General features: G+C 47.0%; 1 protein-coding gene across 1 annotated transcript in view; it reads right to left on the bottom strand.

Annotated features, from left to right (window-relative positions):
* Positions 1-5,430: 5,430 nt before the first annotated feature.
* The window catches only part of LOC144672465 (uncharacterized), an 80,670-nt gene continuing 73,950 nt past the window's right edge, over positions 5,431-12,150 (bottom strand). The window contains exons 19-20 of the mRNA XM_078534312.1: positions 11,920-12,047; positions 5,431-5,679 (exon numbers count right to left, since the gene is read on the bottom strand). Of these exons, the coding sequence (XP_078390438.1) occupies positions 5,431-5,679; positions 11,920-12,047 (377 nt within the window). The remainder of the gene's footprint in view (positions 5,680-11,919; positions 12,048-12,150) is intronic.

Here is a 12,150-nt window from a genome sequence, read left to right on the forward strand (position 1 = left end):
GCTAGTGCCCCTGCAATTTCTACTCTCACTTCCTTCAATATCCTTTGATACATCTCATCCGGTCCCAGTGCCTTGTCAACTCTAAGTACCGACAGTCTATTCAACACTTCCTCCTTATCACTTTTGAACCCTTCTAGTGACAGAGTTTCCTCATCTGTCACCAAGGCCTGGGTAGCATCTACCTCCTTGGTAAAGATGGATGCAAAGTATTCATTTAATACCTCAGCCATGGCCCCTTTGTCCATGTGTAAATTCCCTTTTAGGTCTCTAATCGACTCTACTCCTTTTACCACCCTTTTACTATTTATACGCCTATAGAAGACTTTGGGATTCCCCTTTATGTTGGCTGCCAGTCTTTTCTCATAATCCCTCTTTGCTTCTCTAATATGCTTTTTCACCTCCTCTCTGCACCTTCTGTATTCCTCTTGGTTCTCCCAATTGTATTTTCTACCTGACGCCTGTTGTAAGCACACTTTTTTTCTTTATCTTAATTTCTATCTCCTTTTTCATCCAGGGAGCTCTGGATTTGTTTGTCCCACCTTTCCCATTCAATGGAATATACCGAACCAATTCTTTTTTGAAGGTAGCCCATTGTTGAGCTACAGCTTTTCCTTCCAATCTTTCGTTCCAGTCTATCTGGCCCAGCTCCCATTGAAGCCGGCTCTTGTCCAGTTAATTATTTTTATTCTGGATTGCCTATCATCCTTTCGTATCCTCATCCTAAAATGTACAATACAATGATCGCTGTCTCCTAAATGTTCCCCCACTGACACCTGAACTACTTGGCCCACCTCATTTCCAAGAACCAGGTCCAACAGTGCATCTCTTCTTGTTGGATTGGACACATGCTGCTGTAGAAAATTCTCCTGAACACAATCTAGGAACTTTTTCCCCTCTCCGCCCTGTACACTACCACTGTCCCAGTCCCCCATTATAACTACTCTATAATGCCTGCATCTCTCTGTAATTTCCCTGCAGATTTGTTCTTCTACATCCTTCTCACTAGTTGGTGGTCTATAGACTACACCGAGCAATTCCCCCTTTTTGTTCTTTACCTCTAGCCAAATAGATTCTGTCCTTGAACCCTCTGGGACACCCTCTTTCTCCAGCACTGCAATGCTCTCCTTAACCAATACCGTCACCCCTCCTCCTTTCCTTCCTTTCTTATCTCTTCAGAACACTTTGAACACAGGAACATTTAACACCCAGTTCTGCCCTTCCTTGAGCCAGGTCTCTGTTATCAACACAACATCATATTTCCACATGGCAATCTGCGCCTGTAACTCCCCAATCTTATTCACTGTATTCTGCATTCACATACATGCATAGTAGCCCTGATTTAGATTTTGTTACTTTCTCCCTTACCCTGACTTTACCTATTAATGTACTATTTTCTATTCTAGTGCTTTCTGTCCCTCCCAGTATTTTGTGCACCCTGGTATTCCTCTCTAATATTTTCTCTTGGTTCCCATACCCCTACTGAGTTGGTTTAAAGCCCTCCCAACAGCACTAGCAAAACACCCCACAAGGAACTCAGTCCCAGCTCTGCTCAGGTGCAGCTCGCCCTGCTTGTACAGGTGCCATCTCCTCCAGAACCAGTCCCAGTGTCCCAGGAATCTAAAGCCCTCCCTCCTGCACCATCTTTCCAGCCACACATTCATCTGTCTTATCCTCCTATTTCTGTACTCACTGGCACATGGCACTGGGAGTAATCCAGAAATTACTACATTAGTGGTCCTGCTTGTTAATTTTCTACCTAGCTCCATAAATTCTGATTGCAGGACCACATCCCCCTTCCTACCGAAGTCATTAGTACCAATGTGGACCACTACCACCGGCTGATCACCCTCCCCAAGAAGAATCTTCTGCAGCCGCTCTGTCACATGCTTGACCCTGGCACCAAGGAGGCAACATACCATCCTGGAGTCACATCTATGGCCAGAGAAATGCGTGTCTCATCCTAACCAATGAATCCCCTATCACTATAGCTCTTCCTTTCTTCTTCCTCCCTTCCTGTACAGCCGAGCCGCTCATGGTGCCACCAACTTGGCTCTGACTGCACTCCTCTGAGGAACCAGTGCCCTCACCAGCTTCCAAAACGGAAAGCCAATTTGTGAGCGGGACCCCAGGGGACTCCTGCACTACCTGCCCACTTCTCTTGGACTACCTGGTGGTCACCCATTCCCTCTCTGTCTCCAGGCCCTTAAGCTGCAGTGTGACCACCTCTCTGAACGTGCTATCCACATAGCACTCAGCCTCGTGGATGTGCCACAGTGACTCCAGCCGCCGCTCGAGCTCTGAAACCTGGAGCTCAAGTTTCTGCAGCTGACAGCACTTCCTGCACATATGGTGGTCTAGGACACAGTAAGGTAGCGTCCATGACTTCCCACATATTACAGGACGTGCATTCCACCTGACTGAGCTGCCCTGCCATGTCTTAACTCTACTTCTCTTAGGTTAACTTTATTCTACTTTTGATTATTTATATTACCCATAAATTTCCCTTATTCCTGGTGCTTCTCAGTTAAATACAAGTATAGGAAGTTTAAAAATATTACACATTTCTAATTTACTCACCAGTTCCTTCTGTGGACTTGCACACCAAGGTCCCTCTGATCTTCCGTACTTTCCAGGGTCCTACCATTCATAATGTAATTCCTTGCCTGGTTAGGCCTCCCCAAGTGTATTACCTCATACTTTTCCGGGTTGAATTCCATTTGCAACTGCTCTGCCCACCTGACCAGTCCATTGATATCCTCCTCCAGTTTACCACCCTACCAATTTTCGTGTCATCCACGAATTTCTTGATCATACCCCTTACATTTAAGTCCACATCATTTATGTACACCACAAACAGCAAGGGCCCCAGCACCGAGCCTTGCAGAACCCCACTGGAAACAGGCTTCCGGTCACAGAAACATCCCTCTACCATCACCCTCTACTTCCTGCCTCTCAGCCAATTATGGATCCAACATGCCATTTTGCCTCAGATCTCATGGGCTCTTACCTTCTTGCCCAGTCTGCCATGAGGGACCTTATCAACAGCCTTGCTAAAGTTCATGTAGACCACATCAAATTCGAAAACAGGAGCATGGATGTCTTGCTGCAATTATCCACAGCCTTGGTGAGACTACACCTGGAAGATTGTGTGCAGTTTTGGTCTCCTTATCTGAGGAAGGATGTGCTTGCTATAGAGGGAATGCAGCGAAGGTTTATCAGACTGATTCCTGGGATGGCAGGACTGACATATGAGGGGAGATTGAGTCGATTAGGATTATATTCACTGGAGTTCAGAAGAATATGGGGGGGATCTCATAGAAACTTATAAAATTCTAACAGGACTAGACAGGGTAGATGCAGGAAGGATGTTCCCGATGGTGGGGTCGTCCAGAACCAGGGGTCACAGTCTGAGGATATGGGGTAGACCATTTAGGACTGAGATGAAGAGAAATTTCTTCACCCAGAAAGCGGTGAGCCTGTGGAATTCGTTACCACAGAAAGTAGTTAAGGCCAAAACATTGTATGTTTTCAAGAAGGAGTTAGATATGGGGAGAAAGCGGGAGCAGGCTATTGAGTTGGATGATCAGCCATGATCATAATGAATGGCGGAGCAGACTCGAAGGGTCGAATGGCCTACTCCTGCTCCTAGTTTCCGTGTTTCTATATAAATACATTACCCTCATTAACACTCCTGGTTATCTCCTCAAAATATTCGATCAAATTTGTCAAACATAGCCTTCCCTTAACAAATCCACGCCAACTATCCCTGGTTAATCCATGTCTCTCCAAGTGCAGATATACATCTGTCCCTCAGAATTCCTACTCGTAACGTACCCACCACCGAGGTTAGACTGACTGGCCTGTAATTTCCTGGTCTATCCCTTCCTCCCTTTTTTAATGATGGGACAGCGTTAGCATCCTCCAGTCCTCTGGCACCTCACCTGTGGCCAGAGAGGATTTGAAAATTACTGCCAGGGCCCCTAATATCTCTTCCCTTGCCTCCTTCAACAACTCATCCGGGCCTGTGGATTTATCCACTTTTAAGGCTGCTAAACCCACTAGTACCTCCTCTCCCTTTATGTTAATTTCCTCTAATATTTCACAGACCTCCACCTTGATGTCTATACCTGCATCGTCCTTTTCCACTGTGAAGACCAACGCAAAGTATTGATTGACGATTGTGCCCACATCTTCTGCCCACATTACCTCTAAGATCCCTAATTGGCCCTACTCCTTCCCTAGTTCTTCTCTTGCTCTTTATATATTTTAAAAACCCCTTTCAGTTTTCCATTATTCTACCCACCAATGCTTTCTCATACACTCTCTTAGCTTTCCGAGTTTTCTTTTTAAGTTCCCCCCTGCACTTTTTATATTCCTCTAGGGACTCTGCCATTTTGAGCCTTCGGTATCTGCCATAAGCTTCTCTTTTTATCTTAATCCTAACCTTTATGTCCCTTGATATCCAGGGTTCTCCGGACTTTGTCTTTACGGGAACATATTTGCCCTTCTTGAATGCCTCCCACTGCTCTGACACAGTTTTATCTGCAAGTAGCTGCTCCCTGTCCACTTGGACCAAATCGTATCTCATCTTAGTAAATTTAGCCTTTCCCCAGTTTAGAACTTTTATTCCCAACGGCCAGCCAGTGTGAAGCGCTGGTTGAAAAGCTCAGCGCTGCCAGGGTGGGGGCAGGAGGTGGTCACGCGATGATGTCAATACGGGCGCAGGCAAGCAGTGCCAGGAAGCTCCCTAACAGCAGAGTGCTGCCTCAGGGAGCTGAAGACCCCAAACCCAGGAGACAAAGTTTTTAAAATCAGGGAAAAAATGTCCAAGCATCATAATCAGGCACCTGAACATGCAGATTATGAGAATGCTGTCCACAGATTTCTATTTTTATTTTATTTAAGAACGGAAACCTTATCCCTCCCTTGGATGGGGCTTGTTGAAAATGTAAAGGCCGCCTGGCCAATGCACCCATCCGCCAACTTTAAGGTTGGACGGGGCTAATAAAATAACAGGCAATTGCACCGCTAATGGGCTTAATTGCCCTCGTATTTGTCAGCGGGCGCGCTCCCAACATTTGCGCGTGCCCGCTGACTGAAATGTCGTGTGAGCGCGGGATAATGTCAGGGCGTTCGCCCGATTTCACACTCGATCGAGTTGGGCGCACACGCACCCAATCAGAGTAAAATTCAACCCACTGGGTCAAAATCCTGGAACTCCCTCCCTAACAGCACTGTGGGTGTACCTACACCACATGGACTGCAGCGGTTCAAGAAGGCAGCTCACCACCACCTTCTCAAGGGCAGTTAGGGATGGGCAACAAATGCCGCCCTGGCCAGCGAAGCCCACATCGCATAAATGAATTAAAAAAACTTCAGCGAACTGTGCAAGGCCAAAATATCTAAATGCACAAAAGACCCACAGATAATTCATGAGGTGAAGACTCCATACCAAGCGGACACACAGCCGTGCTTCTTGGGTGAGGTCAAGGATCCAGGATTTTTGTATTGGAATGTGGACATTTCAGTTAACAACCAGCTCACAAACTTTAAATCGGACTCGGGAGCCAGGGTTATGGTTCTATCGGACAGAGAACCATGGCTGGTGACACAACAGTTGATGCCGCCCACGACATACCTAGATGGAGCAGGAGGCATTAAGCTCCCGGTGAAAGGAACCTGACAGGCAACACTGAGGCATAAGGATAAAAGAATCCGAGATTTGTGTTTGTGGTTCACAGCCAGGAGCGTTCGCTACTCAGCCGCAAAGCCTGGGTCCAACTTAACATTCTACAAAAAATTGATGAAGTCAACCAACAAGGGCCTGTCTCCAAGTATAAAAGAGAGCTCCCGAAGCTCTTTGCAGGACTGAAGCAACTGAAAATCGTGTACAAGATCACGCCAGGGGGGATACTAAACCCACGTGCCTTTTTGCACCATGGAAGATTCCCCACCCTCTCATGAAGGAGGTGCAGCAACATCTGAACAAAATGACAAACATGGGAGTCATCTCCCCAGTCACGCAGCCAAGCGCATGCTGTTCCAGGATGGTCCTAGTCCCAAAACCGAATCAGTCCCTCCATATTTGCATCGAGCTGACACAGTTCAATAAAGCCATGGCCAAAGGGGTACATCCCATGTCCCCAGTGGACGAAAACCTGACTAAACTCTTGAAGGGCACAGTGTTTTCAAAGCAGGATGCCAACATCAGCTTTCGACAACTTCCTCTTGACAAAGAGTCCAGGCTGCTGACCACATTCATTTCCTTCATCCACAGATTCTGCTTTATACACCTGCCGTTTGGAATCACTCCAGCACCAGAAATATTTCAACATACGATGTCAGCCATTTTGCAGGGCCACAGGGGGACATTTGCCACAGAGACGATGTATTGGTTCACAGTGCAACGATGGAGGAACATGAAAAGAGACCCATAGAAGTCTTAGAGCACCTGCAGGAAGCAAGGCTGAGGCTGAATAAGAAATGTGAGTTCTCCAAAGCATCAATTTGGTTCCTGGGCCACATCGTCAGTAATAAAGGCATCGCACACAGACCCACAGAAAACTAAAGCTATTGGCGAGTTCCCAACCTCATCCTCAATTCCAGACTCCCAGCAATTTTTAGGGATGATGAAGGAGTTGGCAACATTTTTATTAAATTTGGCAACGGTCACAGGACCTTTGAGAGATCTGTTTAAGAAAGCCCAGGCATGATGCTGGGGCTCACACCAAGAGCAAGCAGTCAATCACATCAAAGCAATGCTGCTCTCCACTGCCATTCTGGCCCACTGTGACCCAGGCCTGCCCACCACTAGAACAGCGGATGCTTCATGCACAGACCTTGTAGCAGTCCTTTTCCAAGAACAACTGGATGGAAGTTGCTGCTTGATTCAAAAAACAAAACCACTTTAGGGCGATAGACGATCTCTTGGTCTAGAATGAGCAGCTGGTCATCCTAGTTTCCCTTCAGCTGGAGATCCTTCAAAAAAAACACACCAGGGCCACCTGGGGATCACCAAGTGCAGGGCATGGGCCCAATCTACCATCTGGTGTCCAGGCATTTCCAGGCAGTTGAGGGCACCATAGCAAAATGTCAGGTGTGTGTGCTGTACAAGCAGGACCAAAGGGTCCCCCTCATCCCCAAACAGTTCCCCACCCGGCCATGGGAGAGGCTGGGCATTGACCTATTTGTCTTCAACAGCGAATTATTCCTTACAGTGGTGGATTACTTCACCGGATGGGTTGAGTTGAAGCAACTATATACAAGTACCACAGAGACAGTAATTAAGCCACTGACAGTTAAGTGTCAATCACCTGAAGCCTGATCAGGGCCTGAATAGGTGTTAATCACTATTTGAAACTTAACTAGTGGTGAGTCAACTCAGCTCTATTTAAGAAAGGGACTATCTAGAAGCACACTACAGTGTGCTTGCACATGACCAGGAGAGAGAGCACATCCTGAGTGGGTCACAGCCAGAGTGGGTATTGGCAATTTGGTGCAAAGTGGGAATTTGGTGCATAGGGGACAAGGTGCTCTTTGCATTTTTTCCTTGCTATCCAACTTCTTAAATCTTCAGAGGGTTCTGTAGCAGGAGAGACTACAAGGGAAAGGAATCACTGGTAAGTAGTGGGTAAGGTATTTACTACTTTAATCGCTTATAGTTTAAGGTCTTTTTGTGGTTTACAGTTTGTATATTCGACAGTAACGAGGATCAGGAAAGAAGGGCCCTAGAGCAATTGACTTAAAAGGTTTAATTTAAAGGGATAAGTCATGGCAGGAGCGCTCAAAGCTGTGGTGTGCTCCTCGTGCTCCATGTGGGAAGCCGGGGACAATTCCAGTGCCCGGGACCAGCATGTGTGCAGGAAGTGTGTCCAGCTACAGCTCCTGGAAGCTCGGGTTTCAGAGCTGGAACGGCGGCTGGGGACACTGTGGAGCATCCATGAATCTGAGAGCATCGTGGATAGCATGTTTAGAGAGGTGGTCACTCCGCAGATACAGGGACTTGAGGAAGGAAGAGAATGGGTGACCACCAGGCAGTCCAAGAGAAACAGGCAGGTAGTTCAGGACTCCACTGGTGTCCCGCTTGTAAATCGGTATTCCATTTTGGAGGCTGATGAGGGCGCTGGTTCCTCCAGGGAGTGCGGACAGAGCCAAGCTTCTGGCACCATAAACAGCCTGTCTGTACAGGAGGGGAGGAAGGGAGGAAGAGCAATAGTAATAGGGAATTCTATTGTCAGGGGAACAGATAGGCGCTACTGTGGCCATCAACGTGACTCCAGGATAGTGTGTTGCCTCCCTGGTGCCAAGGTCCGGGATGTCACTGAACGGCTGCAGGGCATCCTGAAGGGGGAGGGTGTTAATGCAGAGGCCATGGTACGTGTTCGTACCAATGACATAGGTAGAAAGAGGGATGAGGTCTTGCATCAAGAATTAAGGGAGTTAGGCAATAGACTAAAAAGCAAAATCTCTCCAGTTGTAATCTCTGGATTACACCCAGTGCCACGTGCTAGCGAGCTCAGAAATAGGAAAATAGCGCAGATGAATACGTGGCTTAAGAGTTGGTGCAGAAGGGAGGGTTTTAGATTCCTGGATCACTGGGAACGTTTCTGGGGAAGGTGGGACCTGTACAAGCGAGACAGTCTACATCTGAACCAGAGTGGGACTAACATCCTTGAGGTTTGCTAGTGCTGTTGGGAGGAGTTTAAGCTAATTTGGCAGGGGGAGAGGACAGAATGTTAACAGAATAGGGACACATCATAATACAGTAAAACAATCAAGTCAGAGGAAGTACAGCTGCAATAAGCTTCAAGGGAATAAGGCAAGGCTGGATGGCCTCTACTTTAATGCCAGGAGTATTACAGGTAAAACGGATGAGTTAAGGGTAAGGATTGACACATGGAATTGTGATATAGTAGCGATCACTGAGATGTGGTTGAGGGAGGGGGAGGATTGGCAGCTCAACATTCCGGGATATAGAATCTTCAGGCGAGACAGGGGAGGGGGTAAAAGAGGAGGAGGCGTTGCATTATTAGTTAAGGAGACAGTTACTGCAGTAAGGAGAGATGATATCTTGGAGGGGGCATCGAATGAAGCTTTGTGGGTAGAGCTTAGGAATAAAAAAGGGGCAACCACATTTTTAGGTGTTTATTATAGACCCCCAGATAGTCAGCGGGAAATTGAGGTGCAAATATGTGCACAATTTGTGGGGTTATGTAAAAACAATAACAATAGGGTAGTTATATTAGTTAATTTCAACTTCCCCAACATTAATTGGGATAGACATAGTGTTAAGGGCTTGGATGGAGTGGATTTCTTGAAATGTGTACAGGAGAACTTTTTAGGTCAATTGCTGGACCTAATTCTAGGTGCATTGCTGGACCTAATTCTGGGGAATGAAGCCGGACAGGTGGTTGAGGTGGTGGTTGGGGAGCATTTTAGCGATAGCGACCACAACATGGTACAGTTTAAGTTTGTTATGGACAAAGAAATAGACAAGTTGCAAAAAAATGTTTTGGATTAGGGGAGAGTGGATTTTAGTAAAATAAGGCAGGATCTGGCCAAGGTAGACTGGGAACAGCTACTTGTGGGGAAATCTACAGAGCAACAGTGGGGGGTGTTCAAACAGGAAATGGGGAGGGTACAGGCTCAACATGTTCACTCTAGGGAGATAGGAAGGAGTAACAAGCCATGAGAACCATGGATGACCAGAGATATTCAGGTTACGATGAGAAGGAAAAGAGAGACTTTTAGCAGGTACAAGGGAAGCAAATCAGCAGAGGCATTAATGGAGTACAGAAAGTGCAGGGTGGAGCTTAAGAAAGCAATTAGGAGAGCAAAGAGGGGATATGAGAAAGCTCTGGCTGGTAAAAGTAGGGGAAATCCCAAGATATTCGATAAGTATATCAATGGGAAGAGGATAACCAGGGAAAGAGTTGGGCCCATTAGGGACCAAAGGGGCAATCTATGGGTAGAGACAGAGGACATCGCTAGAGTGTTGAACGAATACTTCACGTCCGTCTTCACCCAAGTGAATGAGGATGAAGATATCAAACTCAGGGAGAGAAACTGCGAGGTTCTTAAGCAAATTGATATCGGGAGTGACAAGGTATTGGAGGTGTTGGCAGGCTTAAAAGTGGACAAATCTCCAGGTCTGGGTGATTTGTGTCCCAGACTGCTGAGGGAGGCAAGGGAGGAGATCACAGGGGCTCTGACCCGAATTTCTAATTCCTGTCTGGCCACGGGGGAGGTGCCAGAGGACTGGAGAACAGCTAATGTGGTTCTGCTATTTAAGAAGGGTTGTAGAGATGAGCCAGGGAACTACAGGCCAGTGAGTCTCACGTCAGTGGTAGGGAAACTATTGGAGAAATTTCTGAAGGAGAGAATCTATCTCCACTTGGAGAGGCAAGATTTGATCAGGGATAGTCAGCATGGCTTTGTCAGAGGGAGGTCATGTCTAACAAATTTGATTGGATTTTTTGAGGTGACCAGGTGTCTAGATGAGGGTAATGCAGTTGATGTAGTTTATTTGGATTTCAGCAAAGCCTTTGACACGGTCCCACGTGGGAGACTTATAAAAATGGCAAATGCACATGGGATACAGGGTAATTTGATAAGGTGGATTCAAAATTGACTTAGTTGTAGGAGACAGAGGGTGATGATAGAAGGATGCTTTAGTGATTGGAAGCCAATGTCCAGTGGCGTACCACAGGGATCTGTGCTCAGTACCCTATTATTTGTCATTTATATAAACAACATAGATGACTATGTTGGTGGGTAGGATTAATAAGTTTGCAGGTGACACAAAGATTGGCCGGGTGGTTAACAGTGAGGTTGAGTGTCTTGGGCTACAGGAAGATATAGACGGGATGGTCAAATGGGCAGATAAGTGGCAGATGGAATTTAACCCTGAAAAGTGTGAGGTGATACACTTTGGAAGGAGTAATTTGATAAGGAAGTATTCAATGAACGGCATGACACGAGGAAGTTCTGAGAAACAAAGGGACCTTGGCATGTATGTCCATAGGTCCCTAAAGGCGGAGGGGCACCTTGGTGGGGTGGTGAAAAAGTCATATGGGACACTTGCCTTTATCAATCGAGGCATAGATTACAAAAGTAGGGAGGTCATGTTGGAGTTCTATAGAAGCTTGGTGAGGCCACAGCTGGAGTACTGTGTGCAGTTCTGGTCGCCACATCATAGGAAGGATGTGATTGCACTGGAGGGGGTGCAGAGGAGATTCACCAGGATGTTGCCCGGGATGAAACATTTAAGTTATGAAGGGAGGTTGGATAGACTTGGGTTGTTTTCGTTGGAGCAGAGAAGACTGAGGGGCGACCTGATCGAGGTGTACAAGATTATGAGGGGCATGGACAGGGTGGATAGGGAGCAGCTGTTCCCCTTAGTTGAAGGGTCAGTCACAATGGGGCATAAGTTCAAGGTGAGGGGCAGGAGGTTTAGGGGGGATGTGAGGAGAAACCTTTTTACCCAGAGGGTGGTGACGGTCTGGAATGTACTGCCTGGGAGGGTGGTGGAGGCGGGTTGCCTCACATCCTTTAAAAAGTACCTGGATGAGCACTTGGTACATCATAATATTCAAGGCTATGGGCCAAGTGCTGGTAAATAGGATTAGGTAGGTAGGTCAGGTGTTTCTCACGTGTCGATGCAGACTCGATGGGCCGAAGGACCCCTTCTGCACTGTGATTCTGTGTGAAAGAGATGTTCAGCATCCCAGATGAGTGTGTGTCCGATCACGGCCCACAATTTTCAAACGAGTACTTTGTGTTCTTCGCCACCACATCCAGTTTCCTCCACTGTACCAGCTCCCTAAGATACCCACAATCAAACAGGGAGGCCGAAAGAGGGGTCCCGCACGTAAAATCCCTCCTAAAAAAGAATGAGGACTTTCCCACTGCACTGCTAACCTGCAGCCTGGCCCCATCCGAGCTCCTGATGGGCAGGAAACTCCGCATCCAACTCCCAATCCCACTGATAAACTCATACCAGAGTTGGCAACCAAGGATTGCCAGGACATCCAACACAGGCAGCAGTCCTACAGAGAGAAGCAGGCTTCAACCTAGAACAAAATGTACCACACCAGACACTCACCACAACTACCAAAGGATGACAAGGTCTGGATTAAAGACCTCAAGAGA

The sequence above is a fragment of the Cetorhinus maximus genome, chromosome 3 (genome assembly GCF_964194155.1).
Source record: "Cetorhinus maximus chromosome 3, sCetMax3.hap1.1, whole genome shotgun sequence".
NCBI lineage: Eukaryota > Metazoa > Chordata > Chondrichthyes > Lamniformes > Cetorhinidae > Cetorhinus > Cetorhinus maximus.